Source organism: Cebidichthys violaceus, unplaced genomic scaffold (genome assembly GCF_023349555.1).
Source record: "Cebidichthys violaceus isolate CVI_PGR_0920_01 unplaced genomic scaffold, fCebVio1.0.p SCAF_63, whole genome shotgun sequence".
Taxonomy (NCBI): Eukaryota; Metazoa; Chordata; class Actinopteri; order Perciformes; family Stichaeidae; genus Cebidichthys; species Cebidichthys violaceus.
In genome coordinates, this window is record NW_027176850.1 from 657,578 (window position 1) to 682,123 (window position 24,546).

General features: G+C 39.4%; 1 protein-coding gene across 5 annotated transcripts in view; it reads right to left on the reverse strand.

Moving 5' to 3' along the window:
- Positions 1 to 24,546, reverse strand: part of csmd3b (CUB and Sushi multiple domains 3b) — a 342,676-nt gene that overhangs the window by 244,702 nt on the left and 73,428 nt on the right. For all 5 annotated transcript variants that reach the window (XM_068734381.1, XM_068734379.1, XM_068734378.1 and 2 more), the window contains exon 3: positions 17,994 to 18,216. In XM_068734381.1, coding sequence (XP_068590482.1) covers positions 17,994 to 18,216 — 223 coding nt within the window. The remainder of the gene's footprint in view (positions 1 to 17,993; positions 18,217 to 24,546) is intronic.

Consider the following 24,546-nt stretch of genomic DNA (forward strand, 5'->3'; position numbering starts at 1 on the left):
TGACTAAGATACACACACATGTGCACACACACAAAACCACACAAAAAGAGATCTATTAGCCTGTCGGAGCTTACACGATTTTAGGAGTTGGGAATAACAATGGTCATTATAGAGTAGTATGACATTTTACCGACACACACACACACACACACACACACACACACACACACACACACACACACACACAGTATATAATTCCTATGGTCCAGTGAGGATACATATCCTATAATGGTCAAGTGACAGACAATGATTAATTGATACATCAACGCTGTGTGTGTTCACGCATGTGCATGTGTGTTAAGGTCACTACATGGTCTTTTAATGGAATTCTTGTAATTCTGTCTTGAAGGATAATGGAGAGAGCAATAGAGCTGAGAGAAACACATTGTTCTCACTCTCTGTCTTTGGGCCTTTATGTCTCCTTGTGTCCGTTTGTTTCCGCTCTATTCTCTGATTCTCCCTCCGGGCTGCAGATTGACAGCGTTACTAGACCCCAACATGTCATTTTTAAACATATATATCTGCATGTTTGTGTGTGCAAATACGCGCAATTAACCAAATAGCTATATCAAATGTCCTTTTAAAAAACTAGTTAAATGTGTAACTGAAATGGAATTGCGGCAGTTGATGGAGCATTGCAAAATGGATTGCATACTGTATATCAGGGCGAGGTGGGGATGAAGATCTTGAGATATATATATGTTCCCATCAAGAGTCATGTCACTGCGTACAAGACAACTAGGGATGCATCAATATTACTTTTTTTCAGACCAAAGACAAGTACTAAATATTTGAGTACTTGACGATAGTTCCAACAATGACTTTGAAATCATGTTTTATTTTCATCAGATATCCCTCACTTTCTGACTGTAACAAATGAGATATACATGATTCTGATACTGACATTCAACATTGTGCTTTGTTAGGCTCTTCAACTATGTGAAGAGCACTGAGAATTACCAATGTAGCCCTAACTCCAGCAGGAAAAATGTCAGCTCTTGATAGCTTAAAGAAGAGCAATTCATGACAATGTATTGGTTTTAAACCAAACAAAAGGGAAAGCCAGAGAATGTGGACAAGTTGGAGTAACAGATGGAAACATCACAAATTTCTGCCCCCATCTTAAAAATCACCATCCCACAGAATACGCAAGTCTGCCACTGACTCGTTCCATAAAGGTCAGCCGGACCAAAACTCCTACCACGGTGGGCAATCAGCCCTCAATCACTGGGGCTTTTGCAAAGGCAACACAATATAAACGTGATGGTCAAGGGTGGCGAGACCGTAAGAGGACAGTCTGATTAATTGGTGTCAACATGCCATTGCGTAAAATAGCGCTTATGGCCTATGCATTGTGGCCGCGTTGTGGCCCCTTTGGGTATTGCACCATATCCAGTCCAAAGATATCTAAATGCGTCTCTCTCTTCGACTTTTTTTGGTTTTTGAAACATAATTTGTTAATGTTACAATATCGTCAGTAGAGCAATTTCAATATCCCCCCAACCCTCATGGCTAAAGGAATGTTAGTCAGTGAAAATACCTGCTGTAAACTTTGCATGGGACTTATAATTAAACTCTTTATAGCAAGACAAAATAATGGCTGCTAAATGATTGAAATACAGTAACTATTTCTACAATACCTAAACTTAATTAGATGATGAACCACGTATGTACAAGACAAAGCAGATAGAAGAAAGAGAGAGAGACAGAGAGAGAGAGAGAGAGAGAGAGAGAGAGAGATGGCGGATACTGCAGGCATAAGTAAAGACACATTAACACATAGTCTTGAAAGTTCAAATGAAGCATTGTTGTGCTGAATCAAGTGAGAACACCATCTGACACAGGAGTGGAATTTGAAGACAGGCAGTGTGGGAAAATAGAGATGACATACCTGTACCCACAGTGTGAATGAGTCATTGTTGCTGTGACTCGCCGTTTGTGTTATGTGACATATTAAAGGGAACAATTCCTCTGTCGTCCCACGTCAGTGTAGAGCACTGATGGGTTCTGTGTTAAAGCTGAATGACTCATAATAGTAGAGCTTTAGTGTGGTTGTCTTCATATAATGAGAGAAGCATGTCTCATCCAGCCCACACAGTCCAGAGGGACAGTGGGTGTCTATGAGATCCCAGCAAGACATTGTTGTCTGAACAAATGCCACACACCTATAAAACGTATGTCTTACAGAAATAATGACAAGTGCTTTTTATTTCTTTTATCACTGACAGGTATACATTCAAAACTCTGAGGTTGTTTTATTTTTTTTACAGGTTTTGAGGGCCACAAGAGTCCAAACACTGATTATCCCATCAACCTGAGTAGGGGAAAGTGGCATTTCAAGACCAAAGACATCATATCCCCAAAGGCATTGTGTTTTTCAGAAAGTCCATTTGTGGCCTCTGGGAATCATCTGTTTGAGGATACTAACTCAAAGGAAACACTGCTGCACAGATCAGCCGATGCCATTTCAGAGACAGAAACAACAGAAATGGAGGGGAACAAAAATGAAAAAAAACAGCCAACAATAATAATAATCAGGTGTTGCTGTCAAATACTGGAGGGAAAAAAAATCCCAGAGCTTCAAATTCTCTAGATAACAACATGCAATGCAGAGGCCAATTCTGCAAGCGCAATGAGACAGAAAAAAGGTTCCTAGTCTGTTCCTCCTCTCTGTTCATACACACTGCATACTCCTTTCTAGTTTACTTCTTTCCTCTTCTCCCTCCAGTTGTCCCAATCTGGCCTCTCTTCCTCTCACCATCCCTTTCAATTTTTTTCTTTTTCTTTACATCTCCCTATGCCTTTGTCTCCCTCTCCTGAATCTGTATGTATTGCCAGACAGTGTCTCCATTCTACCCTCCAGGGGCAGTGGGCCAGCTCTGTGGCTGATCACAGTGATCCCTCCCTGAGGAACTGTCTGCCCGACACCCAGGTGACTGCCCTGGGGAAGCTGTGTGCGCGCGTCTGTCTGTGTGAGTGTGTATGTGTGTGTCATGGGGCTAATGGGCAGCTTGAGGGGATTACCAGCTTAACCACTGGGATTACTGGAACTTCACAACACACACACACACACACACACACACACACACACACACACACACACACACACACACACTGACACATATACACACAGGTCTGTCAATATTACCAGACAGGAGAGTCATCCAAGGTATATTGGCAGACTTGTTACGCAGCCCTGGTTCTCATTAGCCTGCTATCCAAAACAAACAAGGTTAAGAAGAACCACCCATGACCAGGGCTAAGTGGGTCTCACAGGGGCCATGCACAGCTTTCCAGGTTTAGCACACAGACTCAAAGTCCATATATTTCGAGGACCAGTAGTCCAATTTAAAAAAATGACAAGCGCAAAAGGCCTAATGCAAGGTATCCTAAGCAATCTATTGTCACAAATACATTTACAAATCCATAAAGTAATGACTCCACTGTCAGAACAACCTAGAACCAGTGTAACCTACAGTTACATTTGAATTGAAGCAGCACTGTACAAGGACATTTGTTAACCTCTGATGCTGTAACGGTGCCCAAATAATTGCTGCTTTAATCACGAAGGCACATGTTGCTGTTGCCAAGAAGATAGATGAATAAATTAATAGATTATGACCAAAAACTTCACTATTTTTTTCCAGAAAGCATTACTTATTGACACACACACACACACACACACACACACACACACACACACACACACACACTCACAATTGCCTTGTTTATTGCCACACTCAGATTTGCAATGACAAGCCCAATTCATGACGTGCCAACTGCGATAAGTGTTTGTGCGTACCTTGCTCATATTATGCAAAGTCAACTATGAATATTCATCAATGGGAAATGGCAGGTACTCATTTTTTTATTTCCAGGTTGTTTATTGCCAACAAACAGCCTATTGACATCAGACTATAGAAAAATGGAGTTAGCAATCTAGCAAAATATTTGTAAAAACTGTTGGAAGAAGAACACTGCTCTCAGTTATGACTTATTTCAAGGGACATTCTTTGCCCCCAACATTGGAGAAATAACAATACAAACAGATCATATGTTAATAGGGCTGCAACAAATGACAAATCTTCAATTGATTAATCTCGACTATTTTATTTATATTACTTGATTAATCTAAATAATGAATAATGCTGTATGCTGTATGTTTCCAAGTATCATATTTTCTTAATGAGAAAAGTTCATTTTTGGTTATAGAGTTTTCTTGGCTAAGTCAAGCAATTATGTTTTATATTGATTATGACTAAAGGCAAGGTAGATAATTATTTGTTGTTACTTTTGTTGAAATACTCTTTACATTCAATTAGCAATCAATAAATCATATGTTCAGGCATAAAAATATAATATAATCTAGCATCTGTGGCTATCAAAGGCTTGTAATAATCCAATCATTTCATGTTGGCTAAATGAAAGTATTGGATTATTACAGACCTATGTTGGCCTATATACAGTATAAGATGCAATGCACACAGGTGGCAATCTCCGGCTCTGAAAAGTGAAGCCAATGCGGAAGTGTCCTTCAAATGCATTCTTTAGTCCACAGTGGGCGACTCCTCTGGTTGCAATAAGAAGTCTGATTGTGTCTCTCTTGATGTATTACCTCAGTAAACATGAGTTTATGGTCAATCGCTAGTTTCAAGTCTTCTTCAATACAGCATGATGTCCATAATTATGGTTCCATTTAGATTAAAATAGACAGTAAAGCAGGGTATTCTTTAGGGTGTGGCTACCTTGTGATTGACAGGTCTGACAGGTGTATTTATGTGTGATGAAAACATCATTTTCTAACAAACATGCACTTGGGGATTTTCTGTCATTTGTAATGGCAGCGGCATTATGCCGATGTGCTGTCAAAACTGCCAAAGTAGAAAAAATAGCCGTCTGTTTTTGACTTGACTGCCCTGTACTTTTCATTCATTTCAATTAACTATGAATAATGAAATTCACTTTAATTAAAAATGAATCTTTAAATTTGACTTCACTTCATCAAATACAAAAGTTCAAACAGACATCTGTTGAACATTATATTAGTCACATTACAAAACATTTTAAGATACGACAAATAGACAATAATAATAATGAACCCTGTAAGAATTTGACCACAATTTAGCACATTGACCATTCAGGCTCCGGGACGGTACACATGCACGTGTTTGCAAATGATAAGGAGGGTACCACCTCTGCTTCATTGAGCCAGTAAAAACCTTGACTTCTGGATCCCAAAAACAAGACGGCAATGGCCAAAATGCAGATTGTGAGGTTTCACAGCAGTTCACAAACTAATAAATGATGTCACGGTGACTACTTCCACGTCGTATGGCTGCGCTCCTCTCCCAAACCCTCTCTTGTGGACTCATCCTCCAGCAGGAGACCGGCAATGTGCTTTCAAGTGTTTTAAAGGAAGTGGCTATGGAGGGAAACCTGAAGGGAGGGGCTGGGATTTTTCAGAATTTAGCTCACTCTTGGTTTCTCAAAAAGGTTCTTACCACAGCTTTAAGGTTGAGTAAATAATTACAAGTGGACAAACACATAAAATTATACGGCAGTTTTCGGAAGTAGAGGTTTCTCCTTCATCAAGCACTGATAGGTAGTTAGTATTTATTGCACTCATTGTAACGGATAGGTTATTGCATATTATGTGAAGAGACGCACCTTTTCTCTCATTAGACTGAACAGACAACTCAGAAGGGGGGGGGGGGGATCAATGAACACGAGTCTCAGGTGTATTAAATGCATGCAGCCACAATCTCTACGGCCTACAGTTGCCACAACATGACACAAAGAATAGGAGCTCCAAAGACTCTTTCACCAGGGGATTTGACTCCTGAATATTGTACTGCTCTGTTAAAGTTATTGTAATGATTATAATTATAATCTGTGCCAGGCTGAGCTGAAAAGAACAGAGCTGGTTATCAGTACTGAATTAATGACATTTATAAGGAGAATTGAGAAAGACACAGATGGGGTGTGGAAGGAAGGGGAATTAATATTGTGAAAAGAGAGACACAGAAAGAGCTTGAGAGACAGCAATTAAGAAACAGAGAGATGAAAGAGAGAATTACAATCATTTGGAAAAAAGGCAGACATTGACAGAAAAACTGAGACAGATTGTGAGAAAGAGATGATACCCGTAACTGCTCGTATATCAAGTCAAGAGTGATGATGAACTCAAAGTTTGGATATACAGACAGTGATAAAGAGAACCCAAAATGAGAAACAGAGACATTAAGTAACTGGAAGAAAAGGTGTTGTGATGGATGAGCTAAAGCCATCAGGAAATTATTTTCCAATGAACATATAGCTCTTTTTTCTTTCCCCTTTGTGTCTATGTGATTTGACATAAAAACAGACAATAAGCTGTAATTCAGCAAGGTATTGTAGAGGAAAAAAACATTTAAGAAAAAGTGTTTTTGTAGTCTTATTGCCTATTTTAACCCTCCCTTAGAGCCACAAATCTATTGCAATTTGCCCTTTTCAAAACACTGCATTCACAATAAATGGAAACATTACTAATTCCTAAATGCCTGAAATTAGCTTTGCAAACTCCAATGAAAGCATCCCTCTACGAAGCACAAATACACTCACATCCAGAGCATTTCCCTGCCCACTGTGCAAGGCTTAGCAATTATGCACAAATCACAAATCAAAGTCCACACAACATATTCACCCCTCAATGTTTTCTTGCTGAGATCGTTACACCAAATTGGCTCACCCGATGGACGCCCACTGTGTCAATGATGTTAACGTCAACAAAAGTGCCGCAAGACAGTTGTCCAGACAGGGTTTATTTGTTTTGAACAAGTTTATTTGTGTAAAACCCAAGTGGACTGTTGTTATCTGGTATGATTTATGTATATCTTCACAAATGTTATATTAGCTATGTTGATTTAAAATAATATCTAACAAGCAATACATGCAGGGTTCTTACAGCTTAAGGCAATTCAATTTAAGATTTTTAAAGACTTTTTAATGATACTTAGAATGAAATTCAAGACCAAAAGTGAAGTAAAAAAACAACATCACAACGAGTATGTTGTCCATAGAGCTGTTTCTGTTGCCTGGGAGATGGAGGTGGGGGCGTGGTGGAGAAAAGGGTTAAACAGAATCGGGAAATACCGGGTGTCTGTTGGCGGGTTGACTTGGCAGGTTTGTGTTTCTCACGCAGCATGTGGGATTCGCATCATGCCGAGTTTGAAACACTTAGTGCACAAAATATACTGAGCTTCGTATACATTGTCTGCACAGTTCAGCCATGTTGCAAAATCTTGGTTGAACAGACAATTTTAATTGAATTTGCCCAAACCAATGTCAACACTAGCAGACAGTGCATCTGCTCTGAGCATCCCACCTGCAAACAAAATGTTAGTGTTGTTGGTTCCGCTATTCCGATTCATAAGATGTGGTTAATTATTTAGAAATTAATTAGTTTTATTTGTTTTTAATATAACTTATTGTTAGATTAATGAATTCAATGCCTTCTGCAACTTTTTAAGGATCTGCAGGAACCATGTTTCGTGTAGATGCTGTATGCACACAATCACTTTAATGCACTAACTTTATTGCATAAGTCACATGCCAATAAGCATTGCCTCTTGTGCAGTTGTCTTTGTACTGGATGGTATACTATGACCTCATTGCAGTCAGTTAATTCTTTTTCAACAAAGTCACCGAGAAAAATTTTGTGCAGAAGCAAATATAAATTAATTCAGATTTTTAAGCAAGAACATGCTGGTCTGAGCCTCATACACAAGAGCATGCAGGGAGGAAAAGAAAAAAAAAATCTTTGTCTCTTCCTTCCTGTCTTTTTAACCTGAGCAAAGCTATTTGAATCATCTAACAAACACACACATACACACACACACACACACACACACACACACACACACACACACACACACACACCTCTTACCCCCTACAGGGCAGAACTGATGCAGGAAGAGATGAAATACCACTACCTCAGGGGTAAACACACCTTGGTTCAAACTCACACAAACCGCTCGCTCAGTCTCACACACACGCACATACATCTCCATATACATCTCTTGCTCTTTTCCAAAAAGTGTACTCAGTTCCACTCGGGAATATTGTCCTAACATCAAAGACTATATTTGCTTATTTTCACACCCATCACACACTGCCGTTTCCCACGGTTTTTGTATTAGTGCACGTTTTCCTTCTGTGGCAGTGTGTAGCAGGTGTGTCTGTGTGTGTGTGTGTGTGTGTGTGTGTGTGTGTGTGTGTGTCTATATTTGTATTCATGAGGTTCTGTGTAAGTTTAGTTACTTGACTGTGTGTATGTGTCTTTCTGTTTCTGTGCATTTCTCCATGTGTGTAGGGGGATGAGGATGTGACTTAGCCAAGTATAAACTTGGTGCTGGGCAGGAATAGGAGAGAGGGAATAAACTAGCCAGTATATGGTGGGGTTTTCTGTCGTTATACTCTAGCTACCATTCATTTGAATTTGTGTTGTACAGAAATCAAGCACACAATGACTGGTTTCCATTGACCATAACTGACTGGCCACAGCAAAAACTGACGGATTAAAATCAAGCACACAAACAAATAGTAGATCCTTACATGTTCTTACAATAAGGACAGTATCTGCCACTACGAGGCCTCTTTAATGTCTTCAGTTACATATATCCCGTATCAGAGCAAAGTTGTATAAAAGTTTGAGTTCATTATCTTAGAGTGCTTTCTGAAGATACCACTAGAATTCAACACACCAACTGTTAAAAGATGTACGATAACAGAAAAACATGAAGTTTGTGGCCATGTTTAGGCCCGCACATCACATCTAATATGAATGTGACCCTATGTCACCTAAAAATGTGGACGCTAACTTCAGCTTAAGTAGCAGGATTTCTTTTCTTTTTTTCCACATTTTATACATCAGTACTATTTATGGTTAACCAAGAAAGCTATCATGCTGTTACTATATTGGTTACCTGAGCATCTTTCCTTTCCTCCGGGGCTTCCTCTGTTTGCTCATCCATTTTCCTCCACTACTTCCTTTCCCTCTGGAAACCTCTCTAAATTAGGACTTCTGTCCTCTATTTCTCATCTGCTACTCTCCAGTCTTTTCCCCATCTCCTCTTTGTGTGCTTCAGCACATCATCTGCAGTCATAGTCACAGAGGTTATGGTTAAAAACAATGTCATTATTACAAGTAGTATGGTTACAAAAATCGGAATATGGCTTTTAATATCTGGTTTCCAAGCTAGCTAGATGTCCTAAAAAATAGGTTATCGGGTAGTATCAGTATTAGAATCTCAGACTGACCCTCCAGTGGTCATATACATTATGTTGTCGGATTCATTAAGGGAGCTTGACAGCGTGACACAGAGCATAAAAGCATGTCACGCAAGTCTATCCAGAGAGACACTATTCAAAATGCCGCTTAATAGACTGATTCACCATGTTATAATGTGGTTATTTTTGGCTGACTGGGACTAATGAATATGCAAAAAAATATAAACAGTAATGAGAATAACAACATAATACACACAACACAATAACAGTGATTTCAGATCAGTTGTACCAGGCATCCAGAGAGCGGCAGATTTGCGATACCACATCCAATCAACCCTTTCTCAACGGGTTATGATAATTCACAGCCAGCCAACCTAATCACCACTACCACATAATAAGAAATGCTTGCAGTTTGGCAGTGGGGGTGAGACAAGCATAACTGTCACACTGCACTATGCTTCTTTATCCAGAGTAAAACAACAGCCCATCAAGGCCCCGACCAGTCCCCTTGCCCTCTCACCTCTCCGACAGTCCTGTTTCCTCCCCTGTAACCTCAGACACTGACATGAGTAAAGACAGGTGTCCATGCTTCAGCTCCTTCCCCAGGACTCCCAGCTTACTCTCACGCTGCTTTGGTGACACATGACAAAATAAGCCTTCGGACCCGCTGTTTTACCCAAACCCCACCTATTCTACTCCTTCCACACTTATCTTGTGTTGCTTTTGTCTTGAAGTTAACAACATAAAATAGTTCACCAAATAAGTTATATTAAACCAGCAAAACTTAATATCTTTTATTGTACAGTATGTATCGAAAACGTTCTCGTCAATATTGAGGTTACAACAGGAAATGTTCTCCCAATCAAATGAAGACAAGGCAACTTAGCAAGCCAATAGCCAGTAGGCTAACGTTAGCAAATGTTTATAATAAATACAGAAATAGCATTCGACGCAGTAGCAGTTATTTTTCAACAGTTACCAAATGCTTGCTAACACGTAAACAAGTATAAAATTAGAATTATTGACACACATTGTTTTTGGTACAGTAACAGAACTTGCTAGAGTTAATTAATTCATTTGTCATCCTCCTGCCAAGATACATCTTTCACACCTGAATTTGCCCAATTAACAAGCTGCAACTTATATGCTGCATTCAGGAAAAAAAAAATCTCTAGAAATCTCTACAATATGTAAATAATGAAAGACTTTACTCAAAAAAATATCCTCTCATATAGATATATGTATATATATATGTATATATATATATATATATATATATATATATATGTATATATATATATCATAATAGTTCATTCTGATCATCATCTTTTGCATGTCAACTTAAGCCAGTATTAACCTTTTTTTTTTACAGTTTTTTGTGTATACTTTGAACATTTATTTAAAAAAGGAGAAAAAAACATAACAATATAATTGTAGATAAAGGCGTTGCAAATAATGACCCCCACATGTTGCCTTCTTCTCCTTGAGTCCACCCCTGCTTGTCTCCCTTAAGTTGGTGCTCAGAGGTTGAAAGGGCACCTGTTGTGCATTGAGTAGTCTACACAGAGTTTGTCATTTTTTTGTAGACCAGAAAAATTATTGTTTTATACCGCTGCACAGTATAAATGTAACAACTTCAATGTTATTCTCCAAGACATATAATCCTTGGAAGAAAGTGCGAACAACAAACAACAACAGGTGCATGACTCACATCACAACTTTAGAGATTAATGTCATACAAAGACTGTAATATCAAATGGTCAATTTTTTTTCAATCGAACCCAGGCGGACTGTGGACAGGCATCCACACAAACCTAGTTTCACTTTAGTAAATGGTTTAACAAGAGATTTGCTTGCTCGAAAAAAATATATCCACTGGATGGAATGGACAGATTCACAAATTGCATTGATCAAATATTCATGTAGTGATCTGATACAACTTTTGAAGTTGTTTTTGCGAATCCAACTTTACAGTTTCTTACTGTAAAACATAAACTTACATCTCAAGTGCACAAGTTATGTCAATACTTATAATGTAATCTAAAGTCTACACAAGTCTTTGAATTTGAATGCATGAAGACCAGAAAGTCATCTGCTTGGATGCTGCGATGGATATTCTAATAGGGTTAATTATATCAATTTGACTTACCTCAAAAGAGACTACAGACATTATGTATATTGATGACAGTGGAAATCCCTTTTATGCCCTGTATATCTCCACAGTAACATTAAAGTAATCATCGCAATAATCATTCCTCTTTTTACCATTAGTTTCAGAACAATCCTACAGCATATGCCTCTCACTTTACCAAACTTTGCGTTAATCCTCCTTGTGCCCTAAATGTGTGAATTGATTTAAATTTTTCATGCAGTCTTGATTTGGTTTTTAGCCAAAATGTGGGCAGCAGTTACCTCCTCATCGAAGCATATCCTGATTACACATTTAAAAAAAAGACCAGATGTTCAGGTCTGTGTGGGAAGGTTGATGTTTTTCACAAAAGAGTTTAAATGTAGGAAATCAGTAAGTGGTGTATTCAAAGTCTTTGAATTGCTCTCAATTATTCATCTAAGGCACTCCCTTGTTTCTAGCTAATTGATTTATCTTTCTCCAAAACTCCCACTGTGACTTTATTTCAGAATTCTGTGACCCACTTGCTGTTGCATTTACCAAAAGTGATTGCATTTAGACTTTGTTTTGCGTATTGACAGCAGTGGCATATTAGCATTTAAGCTTTTGACAGTAGCCAACAAGGCGTCAGTCCCACACACCATCAGGATCAAATCCTCAATCTGGTAACTTCCTATCTTAATCCTGAAAGTCTGGCAGAGAAAGACATGTACTGTTTCTGCCATTGTTTATTGCTTGCATTTCATCCATCTATCCATCCATGCCCAAAATGTTTCAGATGCTCCCTTGGCGCTCACACATTATTAATTCTCAGACAGCTGCTCAATTCTCTGAGGTCTACTTGTTGTCCCACTCACGTCTTCTACTCCAACAATTTATGTCCTGCGACCTTACCAGCCGTTCACGTTTACTATGGCAAAACATCAGTGAGTGACAGGAGGCCAGTCATTTCAAATGGCAGCTTATGACACAGGAAGACATCAGCTACAACTACGCAAGGTGACAAGTCAAAAGCAACTGAGGCGACAAGTCTGTGTAATGTGAAGGACTTGATGTCAATTTTAACCAAACCAGGAAACCGTGCTTGTCTGTCTGCCTCATAAGAAATGAATAAAAAACTATGGTTCAACCATTGGTCTTAGAAAATAAATATATAACAACACACAACACACTGAAAGCCATGAAAAAAACACCACTTACGATATCTTTGTTGTACTTCTATAAGGTTATTTAAGTATTTAATAAAGCGGGTTGACATAAATTACCTTGACATTCTTAAGTGTAGCTCTGTTAAACACTTGCCAAATTATCAGAAATGAAAAAAATTAACTGGCATTTCCATTAAATGAAAACTGAATAGACGTTCAAACACAAGGATAACCACAAGCTGTATACAACATAATGTGACGGATGCCCAATGAAGACAATTAACAGATTTAATTTTGAAAATGTCACACTGTCTGTTTAAGGGTCTCTCTGGATAAATCAAGCACACCTCAGGAGGCTTCAATATAATTCAAAAATGATTACATACAAACACACTCTGTCTTGCCTCTTAACTCTGCTTCTGTCACCCATTTTCCTGTTTTCTTCTTCATCTCTTTGTGACTCTGTCTTCACTGTTAATGACTATGTTAAGATGTACAATAGTATCACAGTTATGGATGGTTTATTGGACTATCCTGGTGCCCAGGCAGCCATAAACGCAAAGAGGGTTCATCTTCAAACTGGCATAAACTGGCAGTGATGTCAATGAGCTGAAAACAGATATGCTCTGAGAAAAACATAAAGCAGAGTATGTTTTAGGGCGTGGCTAGCTTGTGAATGACAGGTGGCTACCACGACGTTGTCCGGTCTGGGAGTTTTCCGCGTTGTCTTAGATTAGAACGTTAACCCTTTCACAGTGTGTTTTAACTTCATAAAAGTTTACTAGAACATTTTAATCACCTAAAAATGTCTTATTCATTAGTTTTACTTAGCTCCATCCTCTCGAATGACTTCTGTTTGCCAAAAACCAAGACGGTGCCGGCCAAAATCTGAGATGGCAATGACCAAAAACTTAGTTGGCAAAGACAAAAATGCCAAAATTTAGGCAGTCCACAAACCAATGGGTGATGTTACGAGGACTACATCCACTTACTGTATACAGTCTATGTCCAAAACCCAACATCCAGCTGTATATAAGCAGCTGGGTTCAGTAAATAAGGTGAGAAATGCCCAGTAAACACAATCAAAGTCCAAATATCACCATGGTATTTTAAGGGTCTGCTAAGCTACTCACCAAACAGAATAATAACAATAGACGGATCTACAAAACCCTGGACTGTCTTCAACAACAATGTTTTGGGATTTTTAAAAATAAATTAGTCATTTATGACTTATTTATTTATCTGTGCATAGAAAGGGCAGTATGGTTAATGTTTAACAAAGCTTAGATGACTAAAACTACTTTGTTGTGGCTGGTGAAAAATCGCTGTCATGGTCAAAAATACAAGAACAAAAAGTCCAGCCTCCAGTCTTGATCATTGGGTAAATGTATCTTTGTTACTCTTTGGTTAATCCAAATAGATTTGTACTCACACTTTTTCATCTGGCTCTTGCTTTATTTTTTTCCTTTGTTAATGCTTCTTAAAGAAGGCGAGTTTGACCAGTCATGTATTACAATAATGGTTATGAGATTAGCAAAGAACACAATCAATTTGATAATTTAGGTAATTTTAATGAGGAACTGTTTCATTAAATACTTTAATTCCCCTGATTAAAACATTTAACCATGTAATTAAGAAAACTCTCCCTTGAAGAGAACGGAAATTATTAGTACAAATACATATTTATTAGCTCATATTTCTTTCAGGTATTCCCAACTTTGCAGCTGAGGTGCCAAATGGGGTACCTTGTTTTAGGAATAAATTAATTTTAACAATATTACCAATTAAAAGACAGCATTAAAGACACAATTTGAGAAAATGTATGTCAAGCTGGAATGTGGCTCTAGGTGCCCTTTACTTGTTTATGAAAACGTATCATTGGAAAATAACTTTTGAATCTTGATTAAAGTGTAATTGGTGAAACTTATAAATAGACAAAACCCATATTGGAGGACAAGCAGCATCACCTTGAATCTTGATGATTTAAAAAAAAAAATGATGCCTTTGATTTACTGTTGAGTTTGTGTGTTTCAAATGGAGGAAACAATAACCTGCTTTAGAGTTCAGACGAGGTGTCTGAGTGTCAGTCATGTGATGCTGTGATTTGAACAATTTTTAAAAGAAAACGCAAGACCTTCAGTTGCATTCATGACACCAAAAGAGAGATCAGTGTGTGCGTCTACTGTTTGTGTAATGTGTGTGCATGCGCAAACATGTGTCCGTGTGTGTATGCGATCCATGTTAATCACTCCCCCCATAATTACCATTTTCTTGTTAATGGATCTAACCTTTTAATCACCATTTTGCCCTGTGTCCCAGTGCATGTGTGTGCATAAGTCTGTGTGTATTGGTGTGAAGGAGAGAAAGACAGACAGAGAGAGAATTAGACAGCAGAGGTAATTTGGCTTAACTAGCGGGGCGATTGTAACTATGCAGACCATAAATCTTCCAAAAACAGACACGTGCGCGCACACACCCAATGCACGTGGATGCATGTGTGCACACACTCACGCAGCAAATCATTTAATTTTATCTCAGATAAGCAGGAAATCCTAATCAACCAATAAGAGCATAGAGGGTATCTTTCACTTTCTCTCTCCTCCTATCTGATTTCTCTCTCTCTCTCTCTCTCTCTCTCTCTCTCTCTCTCTCTCTCTCTCTCTCTCTCTCTCGCTCTCTCTTCCCCTGCAGAATTGGGAATCACATGATGTATGAAGTGGGAAAATCTCATGTTTGCCCTCCTCTATTTTCCTCTATTCTATTCTATTCTGCTCCCTTGTTTAATTATCTCTGTATGGCAATTTGAACACTAAAAGTCACTAGATTGTCCGAGAAAGGTTTAATATTGCAGCTAGCTGATTAGAAATTATGCCTATTGAACCAAAGGAACATGGTTCATTCCCCACAGTGAGAGAATTGCTTTTCAGCAAATGACCAAGTATCAAGAGGACTCATTTCATCTCGCCATGACCCACATACTTTTCCCTCAACTCAGCCAAAACCAGATTTTCTTGCTTAGCACTATACGTCAGTGATGGTGCCCTCGCACACGCCTGATGTAATGAAAGCAATCTATTTCTGACCTTCGCCAGCACTTCATGGAAGGCCCCTCTCTTATGTTGACAATGCAATTCAAGAAGACAAAAAAAAAGACACAAATTCTCCAGAGGTAACAGTGAATAGTCTCTTCTGATGTATTTGTTAGATGTTTTCAGCTTTTGTGATCTTGGACAAAACTTGCATGAATGAGGCATAATAAGATCAAGATTATGATTTTATTTAATGTAAAAGCCCTTAAAAACTTTATTATGAACATATTTTTCTAAATATTTGCCATTCGTAAGCAAATACTTTAAGATACAGTTCTGGTATCTCAAAATCTGAGCTAATCTGCCTTCATCATAAATCTGCGTTCATTGTAAGCATAAAAAAATCCCACAACTGTCATTAAATTTCGATTCAACTGTGGCTAAACTCTGATGATCTATGTGTTAGCATTGCATGTGACCTGCAAATGAACATGTTTGTGGCAAACCATGCTGGTCTTAACATCTTGTGGGGCACAGAGTTGGCATCTTTTTCAGATGTATTTCCTTTTGTTGGGTGGATTTGCTCCATAAGCAGAACTCCCTCCGTGGGTTTGTGTATCCCTCACCCAAACTAGCGAAGGCTTGTGTGTGTAGAATGTGCCTTTGGCTTCAAGAAGAGGAGCCAGCAGGAAAGCCTCTTGTGTGGCGCCTTACTTAGTTTCAGGTTGGATATTCTTGATTCCAAGAATTCGTTCCAGGTGGGTGCTCACATCCACAGGATCCAAAGTGAAATGAAGAGCTCATTTCCAATTAGTTTCAAATTTCTGTTCCTTTCACAAGATTACACGTGTGCAAGACAGAGAAACCTCATTGAAGGATCTAACGCAACAGCCAATCAGTGTATTGTTGAGTCATTTTGAGACTGGACAACATATTTTCTTTGTACACATAGCCAACACATGTAACATATTGGCTGTAATGTTTGGTCTCTAGTCACGGTCTTGGGTTTTGTTTATTGGTTTCCTGTTTTATTTTGAATTTTCCTGCCTCTTGTGTCCTGTGCTCACTTCACTTCCTGCCTTTGTATGTTTTCCAGCCTGTGTGATTGCCTGTCCCGCCCCTGATTGAATCCTCCTGTGTCTAATCACCTGCACCTCCCCAGTGTGTTTAAACCCTGTGTGTCCCCAGTGTCAGTTTGTCTGTTATGCTACTGCTCTGTAATGCTTCCCGGTGTGTTCCCTGCTAGCCTGTTTGTATCCCTTGTGCGTTTTTCATAATCTGCCTGTTTTGTGTCTTGCATGTTCTGTTTTTTCTTGGATTTTTGGTTTCACATTGTTTGACTCCCCTGCTCTGCAAGTTTTGTTTTGAAAATTTTCTATTTTATTAAAACAACTGTTAATCATTCCTCTGTTCCCCCATGTCTCTCTGCATTTGAGGTCCATCCCCTTCTACCATTTTTGCCTTAAACCTTGACAGAACAGAATCCAAGATCCTGACAGGTTTCTATTTGGAAGGTGCTACATGTAAAGTTCTAGTTTTGTAGTCCACTTAGACCAAAAGTATGCAAGAAGTGAAAAGGACTTTTTTGTGGAACACATTGAGCAACAATATCAAACATGATCTCTGGCTATGTTTAGCAAACAGACCACACACTCACAGAACTCAGTAATAATTTAATTGCAGGGTTAAAAGAACATGTTGAATGTGAATAGAGACACAGACGGATGCTATTAGGCACTATTGATTGCCTAATGAAATCATAAGGCAAGGAGAGTTTAATAGCTTATCTGAACTGAGCTTCTTTCTGGGTATTGTATTTCTTGCAAGAGGAGCTCAATAAAATAGTTCAATAACTAAAGGGAAGCCACAGTGTCACTGATTGAGCTTGGGGAATTGGTGTACTACAGCAGGACAGCAACCTGCTCGAGGGAATCCAGCCCAGCACGATAACATCTTCCACGTTTGTTGAAACAATGAGCATCTATATTAATTTCTGCACTTGTCTTTTAGAACCAGTACATCCGTCTGGTTCTTGTTTTCAGTTTTCTTTTGAATTCATGATCCCTAATTTATGATCATGCGAACACATTAGCTCATCGTGAATTGGCAGAAGCACAAAGGAGTACCTTCTCATAGCTTCAGCTTAAAGCACTGAAAACTGGCTGCACTTCACTGCAAATCTAATGATAAGCAAAGGGCTATATGCCATAACAGGTGTTTGTGCTGTGTTTGCCGTGCGTCTTTTTAATGGAGATTAGACAATGTTGAAGATAGATAATTTGTGTGAAATTAGTTTAAATAAAGTTTGTAAAATAATTATAATTTGTCTTACCTAGTGCCATTAAATTAAAAAATAACCTGAAAACTTCTACCTCGTCTTAAAAAAACACAAGTTATTACGAAAGCAATAACTGGTCCTACCTGGTCCTGAAGTTAGCAGGATGCGGGTGTCCATCATACAAGGACAGGAAGTCATATTCTTCTTCGATGGCAAATGACAAGAACATGAGCTGGATTCTACTTCCTTCCTCCCCGACAATGACCCAGGTGCAGTTTGCCCCGTTGGGGTAGCCATAGGGAAAGCCTGGCGATTCTATACTGCCATTTCGGCCTTTCAGTGTGCCACCACATGTGTAGATGAAACCTAAAGGGGAGAGAAAAAAAAGAAAATTTTATTTATTTTAACATAGTTTGATTGATTCTAACAATGGGAAAGTAAAATGCATGCAAACAGCAAGAGGATGGAATTTAAAGTACAAAGCAGACAATGAAAGACAATTGTATGTGTCTTAACTCATCCATGTGCATGAAGTTAGCATTAGTCAGTGTGTGTCTTGCAGTGCGTGTTGTGTTTTGACAGACACTGAGTAACAACTGCAGGGTGCACTCACAAACGCGCACAAACACAAAAACGCACTCACGCACATACACACACTTTCTCTGTATCCCTCTGGACCCAACGGCACTACAGGTAGAACTTTTGTTTGAAATAAATTGGTTTGAATAGTGCCCACCTACTGACCCATTAAAATATTGGTGGTTAACTATTCCTCATTTATTTTACAGGCAACAGCGCTAAAAAAGTGCCAGTCTAGTTCTGAAGCAAACGAATGCTTTACATCAATTTGGAATTAAGCCATAAGTCAGCATGAGTGATAAGTAGGTCAGCTTGGGTCTGATACATCCTGGTTCTTTGATGCTGGTGTATGATTACATATTAATGAAATATACACTGTGGCTAGTGCCAGCACTTTTGAATCAAGCATTTGTCGGAAAGTGTTATCGCTCCATGGATCTGCAGTTTGTGGTGCTGCTAGGAACTTGTTCTTTTCAAACAGTCTCCCCCACAGCGAGGGCACAGGGGAGGGTCTGTTTCAGAGCAGCTCCCCAGGAGCTGGTACTCACATTCAGCATGGGGTGCTTGAACCCAAACTCAGTTGCCACTGAGCTACCCCTTCCACCTCACTTAAGAGGCGGAATCAATAAAACCAGAGCATTCTCGTGGATTCACCCTGTGTGCCTCTAAAAGATCCAAAGCTGGCTTTTTCTTTCTTTTTGTGAATCAATTACTGACGTGTCAAAATGCATGACAACAATAGGCCTGTGTCAGTCAGCTTTAACAATGCCTTTGACCGTGACTCAGCCATTCATAACCGAAGGACGTAACAACTTATTTGTATTTTGAATGCAGTATATCGACATTCACGGTGTCCAATCGAATGGAAAAAAAAAAAACGTGATATGACGCAAACGCAAACTGGGAGGGACAGAATACATACAACTAGACTTAACGGGCTACTATTGGCTCTTCATTGTGAGAGAGAGTAGCCCATCAGCCCAGCATACAAAACACGCCACAGCGCTGAATATCCAAGCAATAATGAATAATGAATAGTGCATTCAATTATCATAAAGCATGGATTATTGTTTCTATGATAATATTCCAGAGCAAACTACATTGCAAAGAAAATGTTTTTTTAATTAAAGTGTTGAAGGAACACTCCTGTAAGTGTCCAAAGGAACAATATCAACAGACAATAATCAGTATCTTCTGCGGCTATGTTACAACTTCACATTACCATATTAAAGGGCTGTTAATGTGGAGTAAGAGCAGTGTGTATCATTTGTTTTTATCCTTTGCACTTCCTTCTGCAGGCTGCTTGTGCTGATGAATTAGAGGTGAAGCAAAGTCTGCTGCTGTTCTAAATCTCTCTGGGTTACAGAGCCTGCTAAATGCCTAAATTGTAGAATGTAAATGTAATTGATCTCCTTGGGCTTCACGGTTCACATCAGGATCATTATCTTCTCCCTTTGATCTTAATCATCCTTTTATATCAAACACACCACAGGTGTTACATGAACCTTTGAGCGTCCAGGAGTGAAGTCGGTCCAGAGCGTTGTATTTTTTTATTTTTTTTGCGATGCTCTATCAATACGGGATGGAGAAACTCTTCGCCTCTTCCACTCCACAGGAGAGTCAGACTGCAGAGTCAGCTTACAGAGTGTAACCCCTTATAGCTGGTAGGATTTATCCTGCTCAAGGACAGCAGAGAAGAACATTGCTGTTATATCGGGCTTGATCCTGTGTCTTTTTGCTGAGAGATGATGTTGCAAATCACTATAATGTACCTCTGTGCCTATTGACTTTTCTTTTAGCATTTGACTTCGCTGGTAATAGAGAAAAAGAAGCAATAAAAAAAGCCCTACAATGGCTATTGATGCTGCAGCAGTATGCCTTTTGTGTATCATGTGTTTAATTGGGAATTGCTCTCACTGTAAGTTTAAAGTCCTTGCACTCCTAGGCCTTAATTGATCTCCTCTGAGTGCGAAGCTCAAATCAGGATGATCATCCCCCTGCCTTTCATGTTTATGAGCCTTGTTATTTACCATGGCAGCCAGGGCCACAGGGACAGCACGGTGATCCCACTGGATGCTTTTCCAACCAATTATCCAAGATAGAAGCCCAACCAAAAAACCCAGTGTGTGTCGAGAGAGAGTGTGTGTGTGTGTGTGTGTGTGTGTGTGTGTGTGTGTGTGTGTGTGTGTGTTCAACTCTCATTTACCCAGACAATTCCAGGACCATCACACAGATATAATGACCAATGGCAGCCTGAGCTGCAATTAAGGGCCGCTGTCTCTGCCCCTTCACAACCAATCAGAGCTGAGATGTTGAGGAACCGGGAGGGACAGGCAGAGTCATATGAGAGCGCACACATATATGCACAGACACAGACCTAATGGATACTATGACAGTCATATATCCTCACAACATACACATCCATATTGCGTTTTGCTTCATTCAATTCCCCTTAAAGGGAACAAAGGGCTCACAATACCACTGCCAGCCCTTCTTTAAGACACTCCAGAAAACAAGAAAGCAAGACAGCAAGAAAAGAACTTATTGAACTGCCATTGTTGGCCCAGTTCAGAAAGGGTAGATCCACATGGTTCACAACCTGAATAAAATTTTATGATCAAAGGTAAGGGGGATTTATGCTCCATGAAGCAGTGGTTCACCTGAGGACAACAAATATTCACAGTTTCAAAGAAAAGGCAGACTTATCGAAGCCTCTGTCCAATGTATTTGATGTTTTTAAAATTAAATTCTTTGTGATGTATGAACTCCTGCATGTTCAAGATAACACTCAAACAAGTTCCGAATACAATCAATGATTTCAATGATTGCGTCATATGAAGGCTGTTATGGATATGGACTCTTTATACAACATTGTCCACCATGAGGATATACTTTGATATATTATTTTAAGTTAAAGCTAGTTAGGTTAATGCCTCCAAATCATTTCATTATCAAACTAATTGAATATAATGTTTTCATTTTTAAAGGTGTACTTTACAAGGGAGGAAAAATACATTGTTATGAGTTAATGCACCTTTATATAGCAAACATTTCATCCGTTACACGCTCCTGCAGATTCCTGCTCTACAACATCAGGAGGATTCGTCCCTTCCTGACTGACGAGACGGCGCAGGTTCTCATCCAGGCTCTTGTCATCTCCCGCCTGGACTACTGCAACTCTCTACTCGCCGGAGCCCCGGCGTCGGCCATCAGACCTCTGGAGCTTGTCCAGAAAGCCACAGCTCGCCTGGTGTTCAATCACCCCAAGTTCTCCCACACAACTTCCTTTCTCCGTTCTCTACACTGGCTACCTGTAAGAGCTCGCATCCAGTTTAAGACTCTGGTGCTAGCCTACAGGGCAGTGAAAGGAACAGCTCCTTCCTATCTCCAGGCCATGGTCAAGCCTTACACCCCCGCCCGACCACTTCGCTCTGCTGCCTCGGGGCGATTGGTTGCCCCGTCGCTCAGAGGTCCTGGCGGCCGATCGACCCGGTCACGGCTGTTTTCTGTCCTGGCCCCACAGTGGTGGAATGAACTTCCCACTGATGTCAGGACAGCGGAGTCGCTGCCCATCTTTCGGCGCAGGCTGAAAACCCACCTCTTCAGGAAGTGCTACCCTGAGCCTTCCACTTAGCACTTATTGTATTCATACTAGCTTGTTGCACTTATTGTATTCGTATTACTTATAGCACTAACTGTTTTTCTTTGTTTCTGCCCTGTACTTTGGCTCTGAGTTATGCTCTGCTTCATGCTCTTAGATGCTTGTTTGGAAAAGGAAATGTACTTATGACTACTGGTGACTAGTAGTTCTTTTGATTACCAATGTTGAATGCACTTATTGTAATGTAATGTAATGTCTATACAGTTGCTTTTACAATTATTTTACCAATACCTTGTTTCAGATGGCTTATATTGAAGAGGTAATCTAATTATTCTCTGGTTCTAAAGACGAGAATGGGTTTCTTCATAATTGTATATAGACGATAACATCACATTTCTTTTTCCAATGAGCAAGGGATCTTGCATACTTCCATCTGTAGGAAAGACATGTATTGGAACACAATGTTGCTCAATGGCTGTCAATATTTCCCACAGCCACATATACTGATTGACTGATCGTTTCAAGATTGTGTAACTCAGTCTGTTGACATGAAGCACTGCTTCAGGCAGAACCATTAGGAGGACAAGATTTAGGACTACGCTCACACTAAAACCTTATTACTGATGAATGAATTGTTCTGCCAGGAAAAAGACAGGACCTCACACAATGGCCTTTTTTTGAATAGAGGCTAACAATTAGGCATAATGTAAGGTGCAATTTGGGCTTTGTTCGGAGTGATGATGCTCTCAGTGAGGTGTTAACTGAGATTTAGATATGCACCTACAATTAGTCTATAGTTAGGAGTTCATAAACAGCTCCTAAATGGGACATGTGACTTTGACAACCCAGTGGTAAAACTCTGCTGTAATGGTGACTATCGTGGTAATATGGTGAAAAGCAATAATTTTTAGGCTGCTCTCAACAACAACAAAAAATCCTATTTATTCCTATCTATTATTTATGGACTTGAGTTCTCCTGTGAATGTTTTATGCAGGCGGTCATACTATAAAAAGGGTGAGGGACACGATATCTGCGCACTTCACTCAGGGAATCCTGATTTTGTTCTCACGCCTGTCATTACTTTGACATGACAGGCGCGGAGGTGTTTAAATACCTGAAGTCTGTTCCTTTCCTGGAATGTTAGTCATTACTACTTTTTCTTTTAAATTTTTAAAATGTAATAATCCATTTTTTTGTCATGTTCCTTGTGATCCGATACTGTATTGGGAGATATATTTTTACTTTCTGCTCTGTTGTCCCTTATGATCCAAGTATTTTATGATGTCTTTTTAAAAAGTATCCCTCTAGTGGCTAAAGTATGTTTTTGCATGAAGTGTACTCAACCCTGTCCCAGGTGTGTGGAATCAGGCCATTAATTCACAGATACCTTGTTGATAGGATGAATTTCATATAGCGACATGGAATAATCACATTTCTATAAGTCTGTGTCTTGTATTACAACCAGAGCCTTTTGCATTTTTGGATTCACTTTGACATATTATGCATATCTTTTATAGGTTTTCTAATGTTCATTATATTGTGTGTGTGTGTGTGTGTGTGTGTGTGTGTGTGTGTGTGTGTGTGTGTGTGTGTGTGTCTACGGTTGTTTGTCTCTATGGCAAATGTTGGAGGGAGACAGAAAGCAATACAAGGCTGTGAAATAAGGAGATGAGTTCAGCAGTTTGGTATTAGCCGAATAAGGACTTGTTGTTGCACCCATAGTATGGCCTTGATATTTTATCTGGCAAATCTGTCTGGGGGGGTTTCCACACACTAGCCAGTGTGTTCATGGCTTTTGGTACGTCCGCAGACACACAGACTACAAAGGGCCTGCACTTCCACCCTCAGCTATATAAGCACATGAAATTCCTTTTTTCTATTTCCCCAATAATACCACTGTAAGGTTGCCTTAGCACCAACATCCTCAACAATCTTCCATAAATGTTCATTTCAATCAAACTAAATTAAAATTTGCACTGGCTTGATGTGCAACATAAAATTGTTGACTTGTAACGCTATCACAGATGAACCCCACATTTTGTAGCCTCCAGTCCAAACTGGAAAATATGACTGAATCCATCACCCTTTTATCTGAACTCAACAGATTGGAAGGTGTCTTAGTCTAAATGAAGTAACTTCATTTAATTGAATAGCTAGGATACAGGGAGGGGTTGAATAAAGAGAGAAATAGAGAGAAAGGGACAGAGATGGAAAGCAGAATAAACAGAGTGAAAAGGACATATTTCCCCTCGTTCATCATTGCGCAGAGAATGAAAGGATGATTTAAAAGTCATCACTCTGAGGGGAAAAAAGGCGACAGTGTGGGAGGCAGAGAGAAAGAGATGGAGAAATATAAAAAGAGAGGGGGGTGAGTAAAAGCAAGGGAGATGGAGGAGGAAGAGAGAGAAACAGTGAGAGGGAGACAGGGGTGAAAGAGAGACTTCTAATTATGCTGACTACCAGACCGAAACTGACAGCCATTCTACACACACACACACACACACACACACACACA